A 27,523-nucleotide genomic window follows, 5' to 3' on the forward strand; every position below is an offset into this window, starting at 1 on the left:
CGGAAATTTTGTGAATCACTAGCAGTTATCAATATTTCTGTACTTTAAAAATGCATCTCTTGTTTTGCAATGTAAGATATAAAAGTGTGAACTCCCTGCAAATCACTGCTATTCTCTTTCTAGCCAAATAATCTTTGCTCTTTCAGATTTTAAAGCATTTTCATTCTCAAAGCTGCCTTGTGTGTTTCTGACTACTTGTAGCCTCTTTCATCAGAAGAAAACGACCACAGTTCTTGTTACAGCCAGTCAGATAGTCAGTATGGTTCTCCTCCCAAGGGGTGGTCGGAAGAGTTGGATGAACATGGTCAAACCTTATATACCAATGACTATACTAATGAAAAGGTACTTTTTCCTTCTTCTCATCACAAGTGTTCTCAATCCTTTCAGTAAATTCACTGTTCAAAATAGAGATTTTATTTCTAGGGGTAAAAAAAACATTCCTCAGTGATGTCATCTTGTTTTTTTTGTAAATGTGTCCAGAACTTGGGCACCTGAGCTAGTGAGGGGGTGTGTGTGTGTGTGTGTGTGTGTGTGTGTGTGTGTGTGTGTGTGTGTTTGCCCCCCTCCCCTTACATATCTCCTTTACTATTCAGTAAGAGTTTTCTTATTTCCAGTTGGGTATCAAATTATTTTAAATTAACATATCATTTATCACTTTGCTGCACCCCCATCCTCTTTGTTACACTTCATGAATGAAGTTCCTATTGATATAATGTTGCTCTTTGTCTCTTAAGAAGAATTATTCTTTTCTGTATATGGCTTTTATATAGGGTAGTTTCGAATAGAAAATAATGATGATTTCTTCTCAATAAATAAATTCAATACTTTTTTTAAAGGCTTTCCATCGTGTTTTCAGATGTGGTCAAATTTAATCATTAGGTAATAGCAGAATCAGCAGACTGTTTATCTAATTGCTGTTGACAACCTTTCTGTGATTCTCAGCATGTCACAAAAATTTCTTCTATATATGAAAAATGACAGTAATATTTATACTTGTAAATTTTTAACAAAAGTTGTGTTTTGATTTTTTTTTTTAGACTTCAAAAAATGTCATTTGAAACAGTGATATATCTATCATATTATATCACTAGCTCTTCTCCAGTTGATGTGTGCATGTATGCAAGTATATACTTTTTTTAATGAAGCTTTTAAGTAGTTGAGGTTTATTTCAATTTTATATTGCTTAGCTTTGTTAGTACTGGCTGCAGTCTCTCTCTTTTTTTTTTTGAACAGTCTGCAAATATGTAGTTATACTTCTCTTTTCCAGAGAATTTTGTGTTTTTATCCTGCTTAATCTAGTTATGCAAAAAACATAGAGCACGTATCCCTCTTTAGAGGAAAATACAAAGGTTTTAAAAATTGCACTGAGATTGATAAGAAGCAAAGAATTTACTGGAAGGTAACCCTTATGAAACCCATTGAACCCGAGCCTTGCTGTGAGTGTTCATATGCATGTTTTTACACCATCATTTTGTAGATGTTTTCCCATGACAATTCTGTCATTTCTGCAGAACTAGGTGGTTACACTTTTTTTCGTGTGGTTCTGGGAGCTGCTAATAGAGTTACAGAAGTAGTTGCATTATCCCCTCATGACTGAATGAGGAACTGCATCTCATGTGCCTGTCGCTGTTATCAACATTGAATTGTTTAACAAGTTGTGCAGTAATCTCTTAAATTATCAGCAGCTTGCTGGTCAGCCTTATCGGGACCTTGAATGAGCTTCTTGTCATTTTGTAATTTTATGTATAAAGTCTGGACACAGATTGAATGCAAAGACTGCTTGCTTAAAATGACATCATCTTCTGAAAAATACCTCTTTATCACAACTTCTTTAGGTGAATCAGCAAAACTTTGAGTAACTATGATATTGTGGCACTATTTTCTGGGAAGTTACAGAATGATAACATGATAGTGAATGTGATTCAGGGGGCTGAGAAGTGAAATGGGTTGCTATTTTTGCTGCTTGACCTTGAGACTATTAGAGATTTCCTATGTTATGACTGTCACTCATTACATTTCCTATCATCACATTTGTTTCTGCAGTGGATAAAACATGCAGATGAGCAAGGCAGACCCTACTACTACAGTGCCGATGGTTCCCGATCGGAATGGGAGTTACCTAGGGTGAGTGACCTGAAACAGAAACTTGGCATTTCCCTCCTCTCCCTGGGCTGTGGGTGTTCTGTGAGGTCTTTGGGGAGTTGTTCACTACAGCAGGACTTGTTCTTTGTCTTTATTCACAGTCAGGAATGACACAAAAATGCAACAAAGACAAAAAGAGTTATACTAAAAAACATCCCAAATAGGTGTATATAGCAGTATTAAGATACCAAGGAAGATATTGCATCTCTACTAACTCAGGTGTTTGTGGTTTTGTTGTGATAATGACAGCTTACATAAAGGGAAACAGTGCGAGTTTTTTCCTTTATTTTTTTTTAAACTTTACAATGTTCCTGAAAAAGTGTAGTTCTCTTTTAGTACCTGCCAAAATGCATTTTTGTCATGTATTTCTAAATGTTGTTGTTTGGATCTTATATAGATGTGTTTTTATTTATTTATTATTGTATGGAGAGGTTGAAAACCAAAAATTTCAACAGAGTTGTCCAGCATCTGAGGATACACTTGTGAGGATGACACTGATCATTTTATTACAGTTGTGTTGTGGTATTTATTCCGCTTGGAATGATGACAGCTTTTGTAGGTAACTGACAGAACTAAAGAGACCCAGTAGTGTTAGGATATACCCAAAACTGTTTAACTTTCGTTTTCACTTTCAAAAACTTGTCATCATGGTGTAGTTTTATGTGTGCATCTTTCCTGGTACTAGGATGTTTGCTCAGTGCCAGGTTGAAATATGACAATAAAGTGATTCACACAGAAGCGCATCATACATTTGTAGAAGAACATGTTGCTCAATTGTTTTATTCCATCAGTATGAAAAACTAGTGTCCTAAGGCGTTTCCCCTTAGAAGAGGGCAACCTTTATCTATAAATGTTTATGAAGGAAACTGTGCACTAGAGTTCTTTGCCTTATGAACAAAATAATTGTATCTGAGTCACTGGAAATGTTGCTTTTATGGATTCTTATTGGAATAGGTTAGGTGTCTTTTAATTTTGTGACATTTATAAACCTAACAATGTATCTGTAACTACTAATTTTAAATTTTACATAGTTATTGAGCTTAATTAGACTAATTAGAGGTCTCAAATTCTAGTAGAATGGGTTTTGCCAAAAGCATTTATTTCGTTGTGCATAATTTATTTTTTTGGAAACAATGTTTTGGATACTTCATTCACAGAATCACAGCACAGTGTTGGTTGGAAGGGACCTCTAGAGATCATCTAGTCCAATCCGCACTGCTCCAGCAGGAACACCTAGAGCATGTGGCACAGGACCCAGTCCAGGTGACTTTTGAACACCTCCAAGGGTGGAGTCTCCACAGCCTCCCTGGGCAACTTTTTTCCAGTCAGTGCTCAGTCGCCCTCACAGTGAAGTTCCTCATGTTCAGATGGAACTTTCTGTATTTTGGTTTGTGCCCGTTGCTTCTCATCCTGCCACTGGGCATCACTAGGAGGAGTCTGGCCCCATCCTCTCTACTCTCTCCCTTCAGATACTTATACACATTGATAAGATTCCCCTTCAGTCTTTTCTTCTCCGTCTCTCTCGGCCTTTCCTCACGAGAGGTGCTCCAAGGCCCTAGACATCTTTGTAACTCTGCCCTGGACTCTCTCCAGTGCTCCATGTCCCTCTTGTACCAGGGAGCCCAGCACTGTACACAGTACTCCAGATGTGGCCTCACCAGAGTTGAGCAGAGGGGGAGCATCACCACCTTCACCCTGCCTGCAACGCTCCTCTCCTAATGCAGCCCAGGATCCCACCGGCCTTCTTGGCTGCAGTGGCGTTTGCTTTCTTGCAGTCCTCAGATGCTTCTTTTCCTCATTCTTTAAAGATGATTGAGAGTGGCCGAGCAGTGATGCCCACCAGCAATCTCAGCACTCACGGCTATATTCCATCAAGGCCCATGGACTTGTGGATGTCAAGTTTGTCTGAATCATCTTTAAGTTAATCCCCCTCGATCAAGGAAAAGTGTTCCTTTCTCCAGATTTTCTCCCTGGTCTCCAGGGTCTTTTTCACTTTTGCAATGCAGAAAGCTTTGACTGTGACACAGTTTCTTGCTAAAAACAAGATCCAAAAGAGTTTTGGATTTGAATTACAACTAGTGGAGTTGGTTTTAATCCAGCTGCCAGAGGTCTCACAGATAATCCAGAGCTGTTGTCTGAAGCATATCAGTATAAAGAGGTGAGATACAAAGAGCAACAAAGATGATCAAAGGAATGGAGCATCTATTGTATGAGGAAAGACTAAGCGAGCTGGACCTGTTTAGCCCGGAGAAGAGAAGGCTGAGAGATGTGATCAACGTGTACAACTACCTGAGGGGAGAATGTAAAGAGGATGTGGCCAAACTCTTCTCAGTGGTGGCCAGTGACAGGACAAGGGGATAATGGGTACAAGTTGAACCACAGGAAGTTCCATCTCCATGCGAGGAATAAGTTTGTTCTTGCGAGGGTGACAGAGCCCTGGGGCACAGGCTGCCCAGAGAGGTTGTGGAGTCTCCTTCTCTGGAGATCTTCCAAACCCGCCTGGATGCCACCCTGTGCCCCGTGCCCTGGGTGTCCCTGCTGGAGCAGGGGGTTGGACTGGATGATCTCTAGAGGTCCCCTCAACCACTCTGTGATTCTGTGAGATCTAGCAGTGGTGCATTTATGTACCACAGTCCAGTGCTTCTAGCGCTACCCCTAAGGCTCCCTTGTATGAGTGGCACCTATAGAATGAAAATCAGTCTCTCTGTCATTGTTTGTGGTCTGGCATGCTTTAGTTCTCATTTTTATGAAAATAATCAACTGTTGCTGTTAATTTTCAAGGAAAATATCTAATATTTATTTTTGCTAAATGATCTTGAAACTACTAAATCTTGGGTGACCGCAAATAGGTTAATACAAGTAAATAAATAAATAATTGTTGGATTGCCTGCAATCCCTAGCTTTTAGCTTTAAGTGTTATAGAGTAGACTTAAAAATTCAGCAAAAGTTTCAGCTCGTGTCTGTGAAGATCTCAAGAATATGCAATACTAATGTAAGAAATTTGTGAGTATTTAAAGTGTGACTGAAGAGCAGCCTCCCGAAAAACTCACTGAAGTAGTTCCCAAAGTGCTTGGGAACAAATGAATTGGAAAGACTATGTAGGCTGCAGAGCTGCTGTGTAGAAAAATAAATAAAACTTATATTGAGAACTTCAATGAGCGAGGAGAGAAAAGACCATAGAAAGACTTGCAACTTTTTTGTGTGTTTTTGACTTCTTTTGTTTATATAAAAATTAAAAGAAAAAAATAATAAGAAACTGGATGGAGTCTATAGTAAAACTCCAAGTCCTCCGACACTTTTAGTTCTTTTATTACCTTTCCAAATTTGTTGTGAAATAAACCACTGGGCTTGCACCATCATGTGTGGCTGTTAAACCACAAGAAGAGCCTTCCCTTGTTAGAACTTTCTACACCATCCTGAAATCACTTAAAACAAATATTATCTGGAGGTTTATAGAAATAGCCTATTGGCTTAGCTAATACTATACTATTAATTTTTTTCACTTTTACAGCATATAACTGAATGTAAATGTGAATACACCCTGGAATAACATCTCCAGTAATCTTAGATGTGTGTTTAAAAAACAACAACAAAACCCATGAGGGGTTTCCTGTAGAAAATATAATTGGAAACAATTTGCTTTAGGCAGTCTTCCAGAAAGTCCTGTGTATGAACTGGCACCTGTGAGTAGCAGAATGCCTCTAGGTGAAAACAGTGCCGTGAATGGAGTAGCTTTGACAGCTCTTGAAAATTGTCAAGTCTTTTGAAGGGTTAGGCCTGGGTTTTTCTAGTGGAACTGAAGAACCTACTGGGTTATTCTTTAAACTGGCTAATGGTGTTTACCTACAGCTTGCAGTACCCTTTGCAAAATACTTCTGTTTTCCCATGTGCTGAGTTCAGTTGTCAGTTGTTAGATTTTTTTTTTTAAAGGAAATAAAACAGCATCTGTAAATTCTTTTCCAAATAATTCACTATGATAAAATAGCTCTATTTCTTACAGAGTGAGTGAATAATACCTAAATCATACTGGAATAGCCCTATTTCAAACACCTAATAGTTTCCTAATGTGAGTTTTATAGTTCATACAAATGGGAAATCAATAGTAAGATAAAGTTAAATTGATCTTAGAAATGACAACTGATTTCTAAATTAAAATATCTGTCAAAATGGCAAAAAAACAAGGCAAATATTATTTAAAAATGGGGAAAAAAAGCTCAGGAAGGAGAGAAGAGAGGACAGCCAAAAAAAAGTGGTATAGATTAATGAGTTTTCAAAATGCATTCCTAGGCACACGTACAACATTAGTGTGGTTACAGGCATCCTCCAACTGAGTTCTGTAGTTCAAGAGTTGACTTGGAGAGAAAATGCTTATACTGTAAGTATAGGGTGAATTTTGTTGTTAATATTTATACCAACTATGCTGCCATAAACTTGACTTCCTTTTAGAAGAAAATAAAGATGTTACCTTCCTGTCATTTTTCTTTGCACTTCCCTTTTCATTCTGACTTGAGAGTATTTAATTTGCATGTGATCTCCTGTGCTGCAAGCACTGAAGTCTCGGGCCACATGCAGACCCTACCAAGCCAGCTCTGCACGCAGTGTTTCAGCTATGATCTTTGCTTTGGGGTCTTAAGCACTAACACAGGAAGAGTAAAGATGATTCTGGGCAGATTATTTGTCAGATGTTAATCAAGCCTGCCAAAGATTGGTTAGGGTTACTGGCATGGCAAAAAAAATGTATTAAAGTTTCAGAGGAAGTGATTGCAGATTTGAAAGAAAAGCAGGTTTTGGTGTTGATCAGAAGTATTCTGTTATTTTATGTAATCATGTCTTTTCTCAAAAGTCTTTTGAAAACAAAGTTTCAGGTTGTGGACTATTTTAAAAAAATCTACTTGTCCAGCGTGGAAGTTAGAATTAAAATTGACTAGAAGATTAGCGGAAAGGTCTCACGGCGTTAAGTAAAATGATGCACAGGATTCAGTACTACAGATACAAAGTAATGTACTGGCCTGTACATGTGCAGTGACAGGCTGTAAAGCAGTTATTACTTTTTTTGAGACATGGTAAATATTTTCTCTAGGATATTTAAATATTTTTTAAATGCTGCTGTGCTATTCTTTGGCTGCAGGAGAGCAGACTATAATATTTAACTTGTGTCTTGACCAACTTTCTTTCTAAGTTAATTCCTCTTTTCTCCTTTCACCCCCCCAGTTCCTTTCATTTGACTATGGATGCTAATGCAAGCAAATGAATCTTTATTCTTCTGTTTCTGAAAGCTGACAGATCTGTGTCATCCCCATGGGAATGGAGATGCCTGCTAGAGATAACTCGCAATTAGACTAGGACAGAGCCTTGAGCCATGCGACATTATCAGGTTAAAATTAAATATAAATCCCTTGGCCAGTTGAGAGGGTTTAAAAAAAATCAAACTGAGGCAAAGAAAGCTTTAAAGTAGTTGGTGAAGGTGTTGAATTAATTCAGTCATGGGAATTAGATGGCATGATCTGAATTTGCAACATCATCCTCTGCACAAAGACCTGTTACAGCAAGTGACCCAGACTTGTTGTTATATGTGAACAAATGATGAACCATTTAATAATGCCCATGCTAACAAAACAACCGATAATCAAATGTGGAGCAAATGGGGGTTATGTGCTAGAGGGATTAATGTAAGAGTACCAAAATTGCGTTCTCAAGAAACAATAACATGCAGATTGGGCCTTTGTGCCACATTATCGAAAATTGTAGGAATAAAATAGTAGCACTCTTTTATGGTGTGAGATTAAGGGATTTAGCATCATAGTGACCACACTACTAGGCAGCGCATTGGCTGGAACATGTCGGTTTTATTGAAATGAATGGCCCTTGCCAAATTTGTCTTGAAAACTATGCCAGAGTTTAGGCATAAAAATACTGTTCCCTAGGAGGAGAGGAGAACCCAACTTGGTCACTTAGTGTTGCTAAAACATGGAAAATAGGCCAGCGAGTGCCCTTAATGGAGAGAACAGCTTCTGTAGGTGGCTGTGCTCTGGAGGACTGGTAAAAGAACCTGTCCTGAACCTGGTTTGCGAGGCATTTTGAACTAGGAACACAACACAAAAAAGAAACCAAAGAGTAGAGGGGGTATTCGTCAACTGCCAAATTTTATTCTTAGTACCACAAGACCCAATCAGTTAGGAGGATTTTATTACTGTTACACATTTTGAAATAATTTAAATGAACTGCTAAAATTATCATTTATCATTTAAGCATCTGCTGATTTTTACTATTCATGGAGTTCCAATAATACAAAGTTACTAGCACAAGCACACTGTCTGCCCTGGCAGGCAGTAATAATGTTGGCCCTTTATTTGGGTACTAATTATAACTGCATTATGTTATTTAGCTTAAATCTCACTGTGCTTGTTAACTTATGCATTATTCTGTCTTTGAAGGCCTGAGGCTCCGAGGTTTCTGTTGTAAATTCCTGGCATCACTGTAGAATACAGTGGGCTTTTAAAGAGTAATATTTAGCCTTTTTTTTAAATAAGACCCTTGGCTTCTGTTACATCTTACCCTTATATTTTAATGGATTCTAGTCCTTCATGTGACTTTACAAATACTGCCTCCTGTTTCTTTCAATGTGCAGTTTTTACTCTTCTAACACTGCATAGAAAGAATGAGATTTTTACCAACATTTTAAATGTTTTCATAATTCTTTACAATACTACATGAGTGTTGGTGGTGATCACTTGAAGCAGCTATGGCATTGATGATATGTTTGCTGTAATCCTGAGATCTAATTAAATGTAGGGTCCTTCTCATGGACTTCACATTTTCTCAACTTGTGTATCTTTGGATGCTGTTGAGTTATTAGAAAGCTCTATTCTGATACATACGTTATTTCTTCTGCTGTTATAGCTCTCCTGAATCTTAAGATTATTTTCTCCTGAATATTTATATTATGTGCTTAAATATAAATATTTATGTAAAGTACATTCCACACTAACAGGTGCTTTTTAGTAGTTTAATGTAGTCTGTTCTGAAAAAGTGTCTCCACTGCCTCAAGTCGCTTCTCCTGGGCATGCAAAAACTTTGGGTCAAAGGGAATCGCATCCACCACATCCAGCCACAATTCTCTGTCTAAAGGGTTTACTGTAAAATTGCAGGGTTTCTCTTTAAGTACGCAAGAGCTCAGCAGGTGGTATAGAACTGGTGCAATCTGGAGAGTGTGGGTTTAAACCCTGCAGTAGTTCTCGTTGCCTAGTGGCTGGAAAGATTCTAGTTGCTTGGTGCTTCTCAGTAGGCTGGTTGGTTGGAAAGGTGGCAGGAGGCTCTTACACCAGAAATCAAACATCTCTGGTAACACAAAGCACTGTCCTAAGAAGCCAGTTTTAATTACTGCCTTAGAGAAGACTACTGCAGACAAGCTAGAGCTGCATACTAAGTGCAAAATAAAAACAAGGGTGGTTTTCCTCCTCTTGGATGGAATCTGAAAGTTTGCACTGTTAAGACATATGAATGGTCCTATACTCTACTTATAGTTTGATTTTTCTCTCCTTTAGTATAATGCTTCTCCACAGCAGCAAAGAGATATAATAAAGAGTAGGAGCCTGGACAGGAGGCTACAGGAACCAATAGTTTTAACAAAATGGAGGCACAGCACAATTGTGTTGGACACCAATGATAAGGTAGGAGCAAGTTAAACAGTGCGCTGCTACGCTGACTGTCTTTGCCTTTTCTCTAAGAAATCAGTACGCAATAACTTCGGAAATCTCATTTTTCTTCTGTCTCTTTGTGTATAAATATTCAGTAAAATCAAGGTCTATCTGATAATCTTGCTATTGTTACGTTGTAAGTAATAGCCTATTTCTTGTTGTCCTTGAAATATTTTAATTTGTGTTAGTTCAGCATTTCTGTGAAGCCATTTTATTTGTAGTTGGGAACTTCCTGTATTTTCCTGTGCTTATTCCTTTAACTGCACCGTTGATCTCCAGTGCAACACTTCTAGGAAGGAGAAGAAGTTGTGCTTTGGTTGCAGCAAGGATGTGATGCTGTTACTGAAGGCAATACCGAAGGCACTAAAACGTTAACATTTGATCCCCATCCAGAGTTGAGATGGGAGTTTAGTCCAAAAAGAATTGAGAAACAGAAATACCAGAGCAGTTTTCTCTGCAGTCTTAGGGTATGTTCTTGATATAGTCTTTTGGGGGCCATTTTGGTACAGATCTGCTCAAGCAGAGAGGGGATGGAGCCTCTGTGCTGCCGCTGGGCTCCTCTCCGCTTGTAGCCCTCTCCGCTCGCGTCCTGCTGCGTGAGGGGTCGATGTCGGTCGGGGGGAACTGAAACCGGCCTCGGAAACGCTGCAGGTTTCTGTAACTTCGCAATGGTCACTCCCCAGATTCATGGAAACTGCAAAATATTGAATAGTGCTGAAATCGTGGCACAGAACTCGATACCAGTAAATTGAATAGGAAGCTCCTCCCCCCCCACCCCCTTTTTTTTTTTTTTTTTATAAAGATAAAGGGAAAGATGAAGTGAAATGAGTGTAGACTTGGGGGAATGGAGAAAGGTCGCTAAGCAACCTCTGCAATTACAGGTGCCAGAGAGGAACTTAAATGGACAAAATCAAAGCAGCTGTAATGAAAAAAAAGATCTGCTGCCCAGAATATTAGGATAATATTGTTGTTTCCTTTTTTTAAAAATATCTTTCCTTATCGAAATTGAGTATTTTCTTAATGGAAAAGGAAGAAATTGTGAGTGTCCAGATTTGACTTACCTGTTCAGAGAATGATCTGTTGGGTTGTATCTTAAGCTTTTGAGCTGTTGGTTTAGGATGTCGTACATGGTGCTGAGGAGCCAGTGGACCAAGCTTGGCTGGAGAGGACCCAGTTTGCACCTGCACGTGGTAGTTCAGCTTGAGTAGTTCTGAGGTCCATTTGCTGCTTCTTCATCCTCTCACTGCCTCCTTGGCAGCATCTTTCTTTACCAAATGTGATTTGTCACTGAATAAAAGAAGCTGAATGGAGTCCTCAAAATCACAGCTGAGGTGGAGGTGACAGTTCTAGCCAGGCTTATACCTCATGTGTGTGATTTTTCTGGTATAAAAATTTAGTTTGGTTTTGGAATGCCCTCTAGGTGCCTCTGCTCTGAATGAAGAAGCTAAGGTAAAGCACTGAATACCTGTGACAGTTTACTATATCATTCCTTTATAATGACTCTTTTCTTCAAGACCCAATGCTTGAGTTCTGATATGTTGAACCCAGTGAAACAAACAAGTATCTAGTGTGGCAGCCAAATTGCAGTGTGTACCATTCAACATTTGCAGACCCAATAGCTTAAGGTTTCTCTAATTTTAACAGCTGCAGAGCAAGCAGGCAATGTGCATTGCTTCACAGTTTCATGGAACATGTGCTAATGCTCTGGGAAAATTAAAAATATGAGGTGGAGGAATAAAATAATATTTTGTGGATGGCCATGTAGATTTTAGTGCATTGATGCAGAGGCTTTATTGCCCCTGGCAGTCACACTGTTAACATACACTGATATAAACTGGTGTGTGATAAAGGAAATTGTTCATGGTCACATAGACTGAGCTTCCTTTCCAAAGCTGCTAGGTGTATGAAAGCTATGTGAAATTCAGAGTGAGTTGGAAGAAAATTGGTATTTGGCTAAATGTGAACATTGACCCACCATTATCCTTATAACTAACTCCTAGGAAAGTTGTTTTCATGTTATTTTCCTTGTTCTGTTTTTCTTTTTTCTTTTTTTTTCTCCTTGGAAAAACAACATAACTCAGTACTCTGAAAACAGGCCCATCAGAGTGCTTGAAATGTGTCCAAGTGAATGTATGGGTTGCTGTGACAGACTAGAATTTGATGATATAAAATAGACTTTGTAGCTGTTGATTGGCAGTACACATCTGTATGTAGCTAGCAGGATTTACCCTGCTAAAAAATGGTACCTTTCTACAAGGGTAGAGGACAAAAGTAACACCCTTGCTGTGGAAACTTTCTCTACCGACCGCTGAAAGCCTGGAACATTTAGTCCATTTTTAAGAACACTAATGCTCTCTGCCAGTGCAATAGGAGAAGAGTTAGCATGCAACTTCTGTAGGTAGATTTACAAGTGGATTTTAAAGCGCGGCTGTGCTGACTTATGTAATATTGGAAGCAAAAAACATTTTGCTCAAGGAGTAGTGCAGAATAAGGCAGAAGAATTAAGAATAAGAATTCCATCCCCATGAAAATGGGGAGGTTGGAGGAGGGGGATGTGTTAACAACAACAAAGAACAAAGAACTTCTATTTGAAATTCTTTACCAGATTTTCAAGCTGTTTATTTGTGCAAAACAATCGTTACTTAAGAGAAAACACATACGTCGTTTTGGTTCTAGCTAGGCATTTTCTCAAGTTTTCAAAGGCTTAGTGCTTTTTTCTTTTTTGATCCATATCTATTGCCTAATTTAAGATAAAAAAAACAATATCTAGAAAATTTCAGTTCTCAGCTATGAGGAAATTACCTTTCCTGACTTACAGATATTAATAGAGCTTCTATGTTCTTTTCTACATGAAAAACTATATGTACTAATCTTGTAACTCCATAGACATAATCTTTTCTTTAAAATCATAGTATTTTATCACGTAATGTCCTTTATGAAGTTAGTGTTATGAACATGCTTTATAATTTGGTGGCAATGTTGTACAAAACTTCAGTTCCTTAATAAGGATGAAAGCTTTGCTATATTCAAGTAGACATTAGGAATTTTTATTAACCCGGTTTGATTGCAGTCTTTAAGTCTTTTAAGAACTCTCTGTAGCAACCAGTTTCATAATACAAATATGATAATATCAGAATATCATGTATGCTTCAGAAAAAACTACTCTTTTTTAACTAAAACTTGTGACCAGGAATGTAAGTGCATTTATCTGTCTGCTTGTATATATTTATGCATCTATAGTGTTGAAAAAAGTTAAACAACAAAAACATGTTAAAAAAATGAATAACTTGTATTGCCTATTGAATCTTTATAGGAATTATCAACTGCTTCTAAGGCGAGTTTTCCTGAAAATGAGTCCTCTCCTTCATCACCAAAGCATCAAGCCACAGTCAGTATGCATATTGTCTGAATATATAAGTAGATGCTGTAGAAACTGGGCTATTTATAATTAGATACTTTGAGAGTATCTAATTATACTAGAGTATCTAATTATACTGTTTTTGTTTTTACGAAAAATAATGGTTTATGTTCCTTTCAAAATGTAAAGCCTTAGAATAATGCTTTGCATCTAAATGTGTTTAAAGGAATTAAAAACAGGAGCAAAGGAAAAGTAGGTGCCTTGGTTTAAATACAGTTTGGTGCTGGGGAGATAGAGTTAGAAATTTATTGTAGAATAAAATTATGTCAAGTTATGGTATTCATCTCCTCTTGTCACTTTTGTCACCTTGGAAGGTGACACTTTGTCACACTTTTCACACTTGTCACATTTTTGCAACTTGGAAGGTAGGAGCAAAAGCAAAATACCCCTCCCTCCTAAAGCCCCCTTGCTGTCGGCGGGCAGCTTTTTTTGTTGATTTGTTTGTTTGTTTTTTGTTTTTTAATGCAGTGTCTCCATCTTTTATTTGTATTTCAATATCCTTAAAAAGATTTAGGAATCATGAGGACACGGCATAATTAAACAGTGGGAAATAATTCAGTATGTGAAGGAAGTAATTCAATATGTGAAGCACTTCTCTTGATTTTAAGAACTGCAATAGCATTGAAATGTGTCCCTTGTTCAATTTTAGTGGTCCTTCAGGAGGTAGTTCAGGGCGTTGGAGGCAAGTTCTGTTTCATTCTCACTGTGTGCACAGAGAAGTGGTTCTCGTCTATTCTTACAACTTTTCCACATATTGTTTTCCACGGTTTATTTACTAAGCAAGTGATTTTGATAGCCTTGCACACCAGCAGTCGTTGCTGCATATATTCTTTTTTAAATATAGCTCAGACCTTGACTTGTAAAAATTGCATTTTGTACGAGAAGGCACAGCTGGTTTTAGATTGTAGAAAAATGTCTGTGTTTTGGCTGTGTCCTAATATTTAAATTTGCACCTTTAAATTCTGAATATTTTTGTATATTTGGATCCTTACTTGCTTTCCTTCTCCCATTTCCCAATTAAACGTCATGTTAATTTTCCTGTGAGTACCCCCTAGTGTTGCTGCTAAGTAGGACATGATGGTGTTTACTATCTTAGGCTGTTCAATGTAATAAGGCCAAAGGCTTGCTAGGAGGGTGCCGCACATAAGATTGCTAGTGATCCATATAGATCATGAATAATCTAAAGAAGGGTCTAATTTTAGAATTAAATTTTGATTAATTTATTCCAGAGAAGATATGAGCTTTAGAAAATAAAGTACATTTGTCACTAGCTTGCGAAGAGCTTGTGAATTTGCTTAGAGAGCTACCATATTCAGTAGGAGTAGCATTTTATGCTGTACCAGAGCAGTACCTGAAGCACAGGCTGAACATGAGTGTCCTGGAAATCGTGTTGTCTTGTGCATGTAGAGAAAATCTATAAGGTTCATGAAAGATCTGTGTCTTTGGTAAAAGTTGTCAGAGAAAAAAAGTAAAAATCAGTATCCTCTTCTGCAGTTATAGACCATTTAACTTTGAGATTTAGAATAGAATGGTAGAGAGAATGTGGGGTTTTTTTTTCCCTTTTATTATAATTATTCTTTCATTGGATCTAAAACTGAGCATGTTTTGTTAGGATAAAGCGAATCTGGACTCTTTCTACAGTTGATTGTTTCAACCAATAGCTTAGTTCTTAAATTAGGAACTGCTAAGAACATTTCTGCAGTTACTGAAAAGAAATTGATTAGGAAAAATTGAATGCTTCCTTAACACTCTTCACTGGTTGGACAAAGAAGACTTGATACGAGAAAATTATAGAATTTATTAGCTTATTTTGAGTCACAAATGTATTTCCTTTTTTTTTTTTTTTTTTTTTTTTTTAACATATTCGTTCTAAGCAGTCTTTATGTGCTCTTATAAACCAAATACCCCTGTACCTCTTGACCTCTTGCACAGTGCTGCTCTTCTTTTTCCACCATTCACAGGTTGATTTCCAAATCAGTACAGAGGCAGACCCCTTTAGATGATTTTCAGCCACAAGACAGAACTAAGTAGTTTAGAATTCTAACCTTTTGCTTGGGGGTAGGAAGAAAAGGACATCAAAGAAAAGCTTCACTCAGCTGTTTTTCAAATGAATGTATTAATATTTTTATGCAGTTCAAGCATGTTTTATTTAAAATATGCAATTATGCTAGAATAACTTTGACAGAAGAATTCAGATTTAAGGCTGATTGCTTGTCGGTAATCTTATTTTTCAAGTACAAGTGTACTAGCACATAAATCATCACACCTTTTATGTTTAAAATTTCCACTGTTTTGTGCCACAAAGAATTTGTTGGGCTTGCCCGAAAAACCCAGGCCTTGCAGGAGGGAGGCTTTTTACCCTGTGAATAGCAGTGAATACTGGCCCAGAGGGGCCTTGTTTCAGCAGTCTCTGCATATTTAAATGCACTTACTACAGTTTCTTGAAGTTGTAATGTAGACAAGCATGGCTCATTGCCAGGAACTGATTATTTTGGGGGGATTCAATTCAGTGCCTTGATGACAGCTGAAACAGATTTTCTTCTAAATTTATATCTAATTCTGTCTTACAGGGTCAAGAGAAATATGGGTTATTAAATGTGACAAAAATTACGGATAATGGGAAGAAAGTTCGGTAAGTCTCCCCTGCGACCTCTAGAAGTGCATTTGCGTAACGGTGTGCGTAAGGCTTTTGACTTCAGAATAGGCTTTACAGCACATATCATAACAGATAATGTTGAACAAGTATGGCTTGTTCCTTTATCTGATTTGGCTGTGCTTCCCCCTCCTGCCTTTTAATTGTATCTTTATTTTTTAAACCTTTTAGGTTGTGTCTTGTTAGCTCCCTGCTAGCCGGCCTCCTTCTCCCGCAGGCTCAATCGGTAGCCCAGCTGGTAACTAGGTGGTCCACGGGCCGGCCTTGCTGAGTCCCTCTGAGCCAGCCCAGCACTGCAGGGCAGCAGCGCCCACCCTGTCGTGGCTCCCCAGAGCCAAAGGCCCAGAGGACGGGGTGGGCAGTGGCTCACACAAGCTGCCACTGGAGCTTGGAGCTCTTTAGTAATGACTTGGCTTTGGGTGGTGGGAATAGGCTGCTGGGCCTCGGCAAGCTTTTTATATGTTTTTAACCTCAGCAGGACAGGTACTCAGGCATAAAAACAATTGGTCAGACAGCTGGGACACCTCTATGTTTTACAGAGGCACAAGCGCTTTATCGCCAATGTAAATTAGTCTATTATATCAAAGTGGGTCAGGTGCAGCCCTGTTAAGGGTGAACAGTGACCGATGTGTTTCCGAATTGTGCAGTGTTTTCGGTATCACCCATTTGGCTGGTGTTTCTCCTGCTGAACTGCTTTGCTCTCAGTTAGCTTTCTTTGATTTAGGCTTTGATCAGGCAGGGACTGTTAGTGTAAGGTCCTTTCTACAAATATAAAAACAATTAGCACTTCCTGATGGCACTAATGATTAAACATATAATTAAATATATTAACACACAGGTCAGCTGGCCATCAATATGGGCAGTAAATATCTCTAAGTCAGTCTGTCTCATACCTGTTTGCAAATGTTTTCAGAAAGAATTGGACATCTTCATGGGCCGTATTACAAGGTTCATCACTGCTGTTCACTAAAACCCAAGGAAGTGGAACTGGCTGGGTAAGCTCAAGAACAGCCCCCTCCCCTCCCCCAGCCCCTTTTAGCATTAATCGCATTAAGCACAATAATGTCTATGAATTATTTGTAGGGCTTAAACACTAAGGCACATGCATAATTGAGGGCTGGGGGGAGCTTGTCTGTGGAAGGAAGCTGGCAGGAAGATAGCTTAATGTAGCAATTGTAATGCAGAGTGAGAAGAAAATCAGATATGCTAGCCTGTATTTCAGAAATGTTTTTGCACTTGATAAAAAAAAAAACTGATAAGCTGCAGGACATCTGAATACCTTTTTATTTTAATTGAATGAAGAGCATGCAGGCTGAAATTCTTACTCCAGAGAAAGTATTTTTGGGTTCCTTACAAATATATTGTCTAAAGGGTTCTTTTTGTCATACTGTTCTTGGATATCTTTCACAAAGCAAAGATAATTTTGGATGATTTATATTTATAATAAAGAAAACAGCCTGCTGCTTATCGTAATACATTGGTATATGAGAGAAATAGTGCGAGTGAAAAGGGCTCTAGCAGAGGATGTGTAGACAGGGAGGCTTTGAAGCTCCGCACAGGCCGTCTGCCTGGGATGCTGTTGCCTTGCATATCATTTGCTCTCATGAATTCTGCATTTTGTTTTATCTATAATATGCATTACAAATATTTATACCTGTTTTGATACTCCCAAAATAAGAACGAGTTGTTTGGTACTACCCTCAAGCTGATAATTATTTCTGGTTTAATAGTATTTATAATTAAATTGACTCTACTTATCCATTTGCATTCTTACATTAAGGGGTATAGAAGTGATTCTTTATCTCCAGGTTACTTACTGTCTTGGGGAATTCTGATTTTAAACTGCATGTGGTTGTCCTGTAAGAATTAATGGCAGGTCAGAGACACTATTGATTATGCCAGCAAATTGCCATGCTAATCCCACCTGTGAATGAATGGTGTGTCAGTGAGTGATACATGCACTTCTGCCATGCTTTACTGAACTTGGCCCACTTTTTTCCTCCTCTTTTTCATTTTTTGTTTGTTTGTCTATGGGAATAGTGAATCAATATTGACCATTCTTTTTTTGAAGTATTATGTTCATTTCAGAGTTGTAATTGTCTTTTTTTCTGCCCTTCTGTTTCTTTTAATGGGGTGGTTGCAGAAAATGGTAAGGACAGATGAATAACAACAGCAGGATAGGAGAGAACAGAAAGAGTAAGATTGGGCAAGATGGTCAAGCAGGTGGGAGAGGAGAAAGGAAGGAAGAAGTAAAAACAGTATGAGATAATGTGAATTACACCACTCGAATACTGGGATTAGGCAAGTGATTTAAATGAATTCCTCTGCCTCTATTCGTGTCCATCGACCATTATCTATAGTTTTGTCAAGTTCAGTTTCATCAACCTCCTTGGTAAAGCAGAAAATCTCAGGCTTGATATTTGTATGCAAAAGCTTGCTGCTACTTTTTGGAACACACTAATATTAATAATGTAAACTGATAGCTTTGCAATTTGCTTTTAGAGCTAAAGACCCAATAAGTATTTTGATTTTATGCATATAAATATGTATCTTTTTCTGGAATAATAATTTATTTCATCTGGAAATCAGTCAAATTCCAGAGATTTGATTATTGCTACCAATATTCTTATTCCAAATATAGCCATAATGATATAAATCAACATGCTTTTTGATTTAAAGAACACAGTAAGCTAAGAGTCTGTTACAAATGAAATTATTACAGATATATATATGCTGGATTGATATATCTATAATGGAAGCTCATGCAACCCAGCAGATACTTAAGGCTACAAATGTAAATTTTGTTGTATCTTCTAAACTGTTCAGTGGGGAAAAAGAATGTATCAATTAAGCATATAATTTAAGTGCATCAAAAGTATCATGGTCACCGCATAGTAAGAGTATTTCGGTGTGAGACTGTCAGATCTCTGCACTGTCAGATAGCCAAATGCTGTCAACAAAACATTAGCAACATAGATAAAAATTGTTTTGAAAATGTTAAAGGAGAACTCTTTTCAAGGGCTCTGTGTTGTGTGTCTGTTTGACTGCTCACAGTTGGCTTGGTAGATATGTAAATATTCAGTGCGCACGATTTTTGCCTTGTGCTTGGAAGATATTTGGTGGGGTATTTTATACGGAGATCTGCGTAAGTATTTTAATATAATGAAATCAAGTCTAGCAGCCTTCGATATGGTAAGAATTACATTTCTACCTCCTCCTTAGGAGGATAAGTGTTTAGTACTTGCCTGGTGATTGATGTAACCACATCTTTTTTTTTTTTATGTGCATTCTATGCATTTTCTGTGCATTTTGTGACTTCATCCCTCTTCTTCCTTCCGTCAAGTCACTTTGCCCATGGGGCTCAATTCCCGAGCTCTTGCTCTCGCTGCTCTCTTCTTGGAAAGTTGCTGTCAGTCGGCGGCCTGCTGTCACCTATGTGTGCTCTGCCCGAGTGTCAGCTCTCGCTGTATGTGTTCTTGGTGCATGCCTCGTCACTGTAAGGCTGTTTGCCCCTAAGCTTGAAATTCAGGAGCTTCGTGAACTTCCGTGACATTTGTTCTGTCATTTCACGTAACACCTCGTATCCTGTTTGCCATTCCTGAAGGCTGCCTAACGAACAAATTAACACAAGTGATTGTAATGATCCTGTAATTATTCTAATGGAACAAACTGCAAAAATTATCTGGTTCATCAGTGCCAGAACCGTAATCCCAAATTTGCCTCCTGTTTGAATCATTAGTGCCTCGACTAATAAAGTGCATGATACGTCAGTGTTTAACAGATATTTTGTCTAATTCTTTCTAACACAACTAATGTAGTATGTTTGTAAGATGCCTATGATGCCTTTGATATAATGATGTACATGATATTGGTTCATTATACCTTTAATTAAAATACCTGAAAATAAAAGTCTTATTCCTAAGAAGGTGAAACAAAAAGAGTTCAAGGATGTTTGGTTTGTATATTAAACTTAAAAAGTTGATGTAAATTGCAGGATGCTTTACTTGAAGTAAAGTAAGTGCCCATAGGTAGTTATATGATGTAGATACCAAGTGTGGAATTGCTGCTTCCCAGAAACTGGTAGGGCAGTTTGTTGCTGACAGTGACTAAGGAAGCATTTAGATAATAATGTTAGTGCTGGAAAAATGAAACAGGTTGGGACTGCCTGAGCAGTTTTTAATTGCTCTTTTTCAGTGCTTTGATATAATCAGAATCAAACTAAGGTTTACATGATAAAAATGATACAGAAAACATTAAAAATGACTCAGTTTGGCTTCCTGAGGACTGCAGTTTTAGAGGTTATACAACCATTTTAGCATCTTGGCTGTATCGCCCCTGAAAAGTAGGCAGAGAGAAATACATTAGGAGTTTAGTTGGGATACTGAGACTTTCAGAAGTGATCACTGGCTTATTTTTCGGTGGTCATCACTGTTTTGGGGCACCAATAACTGTAGGATTATTTAATTAATCTTGTGCTAAAAAAAATGATGCAGCTGCCTTTCCTTTTGTCTTGAAATCCATTGCAGCGTGTGTGGAAGCTAAGGCCAGATAATTTTTAATTATATTGTATAATTGTATTCTTTAAAACGCTGTTAAAATGTGAGAGTTGTAACATCCAGTGCAGCTTCATAAAACCCAACAAGCAGTAATTGCTTAGAAAGGTCAACCTGCCAAGCTTCTCTAATAGCTGCATCTCTTTAGTATCAAGTATGGCAGAGGTTATAAATCAACAATGTGAATAAACTTTGAAATTAAACATGAAGATAAATGCTTTTCAAGTTTGAATCGTGCAAATTTATTTTACTCTGTTATACCACTCTGCTTATTTGCAAAGTTGCTATATGTACCTTACTGTGATTCATCACTATTGCACAGCTGAGCATATGGGAGCATCCCTGAAAATATTAGTCTCTCCATATACTGATAAATGCATCAGACATCCTAGAAATATATGGAAATTACTTAAAATTGTTAGTCTGAATTACCCAAAGTGACTACAGGAGATCATATTTTTGCATGTGTGTTTCAGTTACCTCAGTGGAAGAAAAGTGGAACAACAGTCTGGATTTAAAATAAGTATTAGATTGAATGCCAGTTGCTCAGAAAAGGTGGAAATAAGGTCATGGAAATAGTGTAAGCGAATCTCATGATTGTGGTTCCCCCCAAAAACAAAAAAACCTCAAGTGAGTGAAAGGTGGGTTCATATGTAGGTCGGCGGGCAGTGTCTCAAATGGACCTCTCCCCTCTTCCTGTCTCAAAGTGTTTTTGCTTCCAAACTGCTAAGGCAGCTGAAAAGAATGAGGGAGAACTGAATTCATCCTGGCTAGCGCTGATTTTGGCAGCTCAAGGCTGTCTTTTGGGAGAGCAGAATTTGTGATCGGGTGGTAGCAGATGCTAAAGAAAAAGATTTTCTTCCAACTAGTCCCAGCAAAACCTGCTTGCTGGAGGAGCCACCCAGTTGTGTTTAGCTAACCCCTGTGTGCAGAGCCTCTGAGCAGCTGTATTTGCTCCTGGGAGGTTTCAAGGAGTGGAATGGCTGCTGGCTTCTTGATGTATACATCTGGATGTTAGTTTGGTTGGGGAGGAGCAGGTCAAAATTCTGGAGGAAGGGAAACAACTTGCAAGAAAAAAGGGAAGGATTTGTTTAGCTCTTCCACATGAGGTTCCTGAGTGGCCTTCCAAATGTACAGGGCAGAAGAGAACTAGAAAGGGTAGCTCATTGGATCAAGGAAATTGTTTGGATCTCACCATCCTGCTTGGCATTCAACAAGCTAACAACCTGGAAGTCACGGGGGAAATATTCCCTCTGGCCGAGATAGCGACTGTGACGTTTCCAGTTGTTCCAGTCCAACTTCCTTCATGTCCCGTGCTGCCCGGTGTCCCTTAGGAGGCTCTTCAACAGCCCCGTGACCCTGCAGAGGACTCTGGTGCTGCTCCCCTCCTCTCCAGTCTGTACATGGGTTTTGGTCTTTTGCCACACGTCTCAAGGCTGTTCCAGGCAGTCCAGCAGTGTTTTGTGGCTGGTGTACGTGGGCCATGCATGAGGTAGCAGTGTGAATCCACCCCGAATAGCTAACTGGTGTGTGTTGCCCACAACTGCAGGGACGTACGGATGCAGAAGACTCGTCCCAGCTCATGTACCGTGCCCTTGGGGCCAGGGCTGGGCCTCTCTCAAAAGCTGTGGTGTGGTTATTCAGAAATGAGCCTGGGTGAGGAGCATGAGAATTGTGTCAGAAAGCTGGCGTCTTATGGGGCTAACTTGAAATATTCCACTAGGGTTTTTTTTAAAGGTAGAATAAGGAAATTAGGGTGCTACTAATTGCTATTAGGAACCAAGGGAAGAGATTTTTCTGGGATAAATGGCTTGTCTAAAACATAATTAGCATTAATTAATATCTTTGCCGGGAGTTTAATCAGAAGCAGATTATTTCTGTTGTCTAAAGCATTTTTATCACTTTAGGGAAGATCCTCCTGAACTGAATGGAAACCTGCTTGCAGCCAGGAGTTTGTCCTAAACTTGAGTCACGTAGGAATTACATTTTGTGAGATACTGAGGATAAGCTTTTTAATGAACATTCCTCCTAGGATTGGTAAAACATGCAATTTCTGTACCAGAGCCCATTGACTTACAGCTTCACCTATTTAGTCATTTATGTATTTTATGCAGAGCTATTTTTTGTTTGGATTACTAAGTTGTTTTCCTTGATAAAGGACGCCTTAAGGCTACATGTGTAGGATGAAATTAAGTATTTAAAACACTTACTGAGATAAATGTAAAATTAAGAGGAGAAAGAGCTCACTGATGTTCTCCTCAAACTTTTGAAGGGTTGCTAGTGAGCTAAATGCTGTTGTTTATTGCGTGGTTATTTGATGTTTGTGTAATAGCTAGACAGTGAAATTAATTGTTGTTTAGTTTCTAGGGCATGCTGCCGTCTGGGAAGCACATTAAATTTCTTATTTTCCTTCAGTAAAAAGCATTGCTGCATTTACTAAATCTTCTGAAAATGTAAAAGCTTTACTTCAGTGCAAGAGGAATGTCTTGTGCATTAGGGTGTAGTGATTCTTATCTAGCAGAGCTCCTAATTTTGGTTGGACATTTTGCTTTTATGTACAATGCATGGTTGATTAGTGGACAGTATAATTCTTATAATTTTTGTTAAATTATTTTTTAGCTTTTTTATGTGTTGGACTGTCTTGGCTAAAGTTAATTATAGGAAAAATGCTGGTATTTGGTTGGCATTTGAAGTTATTCAATTTTTAAAACTTTAAGCTGAATAGATTTAGGTATAGTTAAAGGATTTGGTTGGTTTTTCTTTTTTTACTTTGTTTTGTTCCTGCCATTACCTCCATTGGTTTGTGGCAAAGTACAGTTTTTGTGTTAAACTGGCTAGACTGGAAATAAAATGATATTTAAAGGATTTCAAGATTTGTACACGTTAGGGTTCTTTCATCTGCATTGCTCCTTTTATTTCAGAAGTTTGGTGTCAATCAGTCTAAGCCAGAATTTACGGTGGATCTCAAAGGGGCATTGATTGACTGGGCTTCAAAAGACAAATCCAGCAAAAAGAATGTTATTGAGGTGAGTTATTTTATTTAAATGCAGAATTATTTGTACTTAATTGTACTTTATCTAAATTTAAACCTAAAACCTTCAGTTAGCTGAGTTCTAAAACATATGATTCTCTTGTCTCCCAAATATACGTGTAAGTTTACATTACAAGGGTTGTATTCCTAGTATACCTATATGGATTTTACTTTTGAGTTGTAAATAGGCTGTTACTGTTTTTATTGGTAAGTGTTCTTGAACTGATATTTATTTTCTAAAAGTTATGCCAGGTAGAAGGGTCCGCTGTTTTAGATAATTTCACTCTCAAACTGCAGCATGTTTACCAAGTCTCATGATGTCTCTTTTTGTTTCTTTAAAGCTAAAAACCCGCCAAGGAACTGAGCTCTTGATTCAGTCTGATAATGACAGCTTTATTAATGAATGGTATAAAGTTCTTAACTATACCATCAACAATCAGGTATGTGTTTGAACCATGGAGGTTCTGTTTTCAAGATGATATTATTTATCAGAATAATTTGTGTACTGTTTACATGAGTGCTTCATCTGCATCTTCATTTCTTGATTTTCTTTGGTGAGGCAGGAGGTCAGTTCCTGCTGACAACTAGCAAAATAGGATTAATGAAGGGAGAAGGATGGTCCACAGGACTGAAAATTGGGATATTTGGGCTATGTCTCCAGCTCAGAAGGGAGCTTCCTTGGGGGCTTCTTATAAACAGAAAAGTGATCGGACATTTGCTCTTGATAACTGACAAACAAGGTTTAACATCTTAGAATTCACAAAACGGAGAAAATACTGCCCTTGTTTCACTGGTATCTGTAATTTTTGTGGTTACAGGCTTGGTGACTGCCCATAAGCTGCATTTATGCTGACTGTTTAGTCTCCAGGCTGTGGGTAATAATTAACATTGATGTTTCTGTGTTGTCAGTCAGCGGCCTTCATTTTCTGTAGCCCTGGTGGTTGTTTCCACACATGAGAACCCAAACACAGCTGACTAATATGAACTTTAGGGTTTTTTTTTGAGTGCTCACAGTTTGCAGCCCTAATACTTTGCTCTGGATACTCTCTCCTCATATGAAAATGTCATGAGGGTTAATGAACAGCAAGTGTCTTTCTCCTGTCTGATCCATGTAAATGAGACTGTTTCTGCCCTGCTTTAGTACATGGGAAAATGAAAAGTCCGAGACATAATTTGGCCAGGAATGAGGTAATTCATTTTAGATTGAGGCGGTAAGTGGTAGAATAGGGAGAGTTTTCAGTGCTATTGATGAAATGTGAAGCATTATTGGGCTCCGCTGGTAGCTGAAAGACTTTGTAATAGCCGATTACAAGGGAACAGATAAAAGGCATCTTAATAGACTCCCTGATAATTCAGAGCATTGAGGGCCTCAGGCACACAGATCCTTCAGATCTGAAGCAAATTTGCAGTTGATGTTAACAGTGGCCAATGCCTTTTCCAGAATTGTTAGTTCCAGTGTGGTGAAATCTTCAGAAAATAAAGGTTATTACTTAGGCTCTAGTCTCTGCTCCTTCAGGATGCTATTACGGCAACCTGCCATATCTATGTATCTGGAATATCAGAAAAACTGATATTTGAATATTGTAGCTGTGATTTTACAAACAGAAACTTCCAAAATTACATTTGTTCCATAATAGGAATATACAGTGATTCTTCTGAAGTAAATTAAATAATCCCCAAATGCTTTGAGGCTTCCTGAATAGAATACTGTCCAGATGATCCCAGTAGTAAAGGAATCCTTAGCTGGGACGTTAGCTGGGAGACTGCTTATATATATTGGCCTTTTGGCTTGTAAAAGGGTTATCCAGACTTCTTCATGGAATCATAGAATCATTATCGTTGGAAAAGACCTTTAAGATCATCTAGTCCAACACCATATTTTGAAAGCAATTGAGAAAGAGGGTGGGTTAAAGCTAATATTGCCCTTCAAGTTAAAGTACAGCTTAGTTGATATGTTTAAGCTTTTATTTATTCAGTGGTTAAGAGTATGCAACACTGCAATATTTTTTAAATGGCCTAGTGTTTCATGAAGTTATTCACTCTGCCAGTGAGAGTGGTATTGCTTTTGAAGATGAATTTGGCATGTAGAGTTCAGGAAGGAATCAACTGACTGTTATTAAATGCAAAGTGTATTGGGTATATTGAGGAACTCTGCACGACATGCTGTCTTGTACATGGACATGCTGTTTTCTATACACTGCCAAACTGACCACTCTATCTGTTTAAATCGATAGGTAGTAGAATCTGATGAAGCATTAGAAGATGAAATACCAGATTCCCCTGGAGTAGAAAAACAAGACAAGGAGAAAGAAAATAAAGACTCTAAGAAGCTTCGTTGTGAGTTTTAAAATTTCTAGAGAGGGATGTCAGTTATGCCAAACAAATTAAGATCAGGAGTGGATGTAAATTAATAATAGTTAAAAAAAAAAAAATCTTCAGAGTAGTACTAGTGCACAGAAAGGAAAAAAAAAATCATGTTTTTTTTTCTGATTTCAGCATCGTTAATAGAAAAGAATTCTAAAGGCCACTGAAAATGAAACTGCTCAAGTTTGGAGAGAGGTTTTGATACAGTTCACTCTGTATAGCGGTTCACTGTTTTATATATAATATATGTGTTATAACTGTTCACTCATGTTTGCTTAATAATTAAGAACAGTAGTCTTTTTTTTCTTTTTTTACATAATCTGTAAATATTTTCATTGTTGCCTTTTAACTTAAGCTGCAGTTTCTCTGAATTGCTAATTCATGTTATAACAGCTCATTTAGAGAAACTGATAAATTTAAATTACTTCTTCAGAATTGAGAAATTTATTTCTTTGTTCCCTAGCCACAGAAATGTATTAATTGAGCAGACTATTTTCTATATTTTGTTTCCTGGCCTTACACTTTATTTGCAAGAAGAGACAGGACTGTATTTTTAAAATGTCATGCTTAATTTATATGTATCAGTTACCATTTAGTCATTGTTACAAGCAGCACTATTTTATAAGATTTTGTCTCTTCGCAGTTTGAAAAATGGATAGTATGTGCAAAGACTTCCAGAAAGTTAAGGGAAAAAAACGTAGATGTAATGCAGATTTGAAGGATTTTTTTGATGCGTTTGAACTTTAAATTGTTTTTTTTTTCTATTGTATTTTTGGCAGATAGATGCTACATTCATTTTGTGGGTATTCACACTAAGTGTTTTTTCTTCCCTAGCAGTGAAAGTACCTAGTAATATAGATTCTACAGAGCAGAAAAAGACCAAAACAAAGCTAAAGAAATTTCTTACACGGCGCCCTACGTTACAAGCTGTCCGTGAAAAAGGCTACATTAAGGGTAAGCTTTCAAACTTTCAAATAAAGGAAATAGTTTGAAAAGGTGAATTTCGTGATTCAAGTATGCAATGGGGTTTAAGTGGCCTAGCTGTAGAGTAAAACATGTACATAGCTGGTTGAACAAAAGACTTGGTTGCAAGTAGAATTGGTGGTTGCCATTCCTCTGAGCAGCGCTCCCAGCTACACTTGATGGAGGAGATAGCCTTTTCTTCATCTCACTACTGGCAACTGAAAAAATGAGGCGTGGTGCCTGTCTGGACCTGAAATGCTTTTGAACTAGAGAGTCCATTTGGTGTGCTGTGCTGAGAAGGAAATTTTGACTAGCCAATAATCCCTTGTGCGTACAAGAAAAGGGGTTTTTTTGTGGGGTTTATATCAGTCTGCATGGAACCAGACACTCATGCATCATCTCTTAAGAAATCGCATATTGGAGCAAAAAGGGTGAGGCTGAAAGCAGGGCTGGGGAGCTAGTCTGTCAGTCCAGTGTCTTTAAAGAAAGCATGGAGATAGGTCTGGGGAAAACTTCAGTCCTGACATAAAATCTGAACAAGCAGCTTTCACAGCATTACAAGTACCTGTTCTTTGCCCAACCTTGTTTTCATTTTTACTTCTCTTGTAGGTTGGTTTATAGAAAACTCATCTCTCGGATTGTCCAAAATCTCAAAATAATCCGTGTGCATAGGTGTCTATATTTAGATTCCAACCCTACAAC

The 27,523-nt window shown here is 38.0% G+C and overlaps 1 protein-coding gene across 8 annotated transcripts in view; it reads left to right on the plus strand.

The window, feature by feature from the left end:
- ARHGAP12 (Rho GTPase activating protein 12) overlaps positions 1-27,523 on the plus strand; it is a 66,199-nt gene that overhangs the window by 33,641 nt on the left and 5,035 nt on the right. For 2 of the 8 annotated variants that reach the window (XM_010221128.2, XM_088533962.1), the window contains 9 exons: positions 2,044-2,124; positions 9,687-9,812; positions 13,153-13,227; positions 15,828-15,889; positions 16,824-16,905; positions 23,385-23,489; positions 23,836-23,934; positions 25,729-25,831; positions 26,693-26,812. In XM_010221128.2, coding sequence (XP_010219430.2) covers positions 2,044-2,124; positions 9,687-9,812; positions 13,153-13,227; positions 15,828-15,889; positions 16,824-16,905; positions 23,385-23,489; positions 23,836-23,934; positions 25,729-25,831; positions 26,693-26,812 — 853 coding nt within the window. Of the gene's footprint in view, positions 1-201; positions 343-2,043; positions 2,125-9,686; positions 9,813-13,152; positions 13,228-15,827; positions 15,890-16,823; positions 16,906-19,253; positions 19,377-23,384; positions 23,490-23,835; positions 23,935-25,728; positions 25,832-26,692; positions 26,813-27,523 lie in introns of all 8 variants that reach the window. The other 6 variants (XM_088533964.1, XM_088533960.1, XM_010221125.2 and 3 more) reach the window with 6 other exon arrangements.

The sequence above is a fragment of the Tinamus guttatus genome, unplaced genomic scaffold (assembly GCF_059628265.1).
Source record: "Tinamus guttatus ecotype Peru unplaced genomic scaffold, ASM5962826v1 Tinamus_guttatus_pri_ptg000530l, whole genome shotgun sequence".
NCBI classification, from domain to species: Eukaryota; Metazoa; Chordata; class Aves; order Tinamiformes; family Tinamidae; genus Tinamus; species Tinamus guttatus.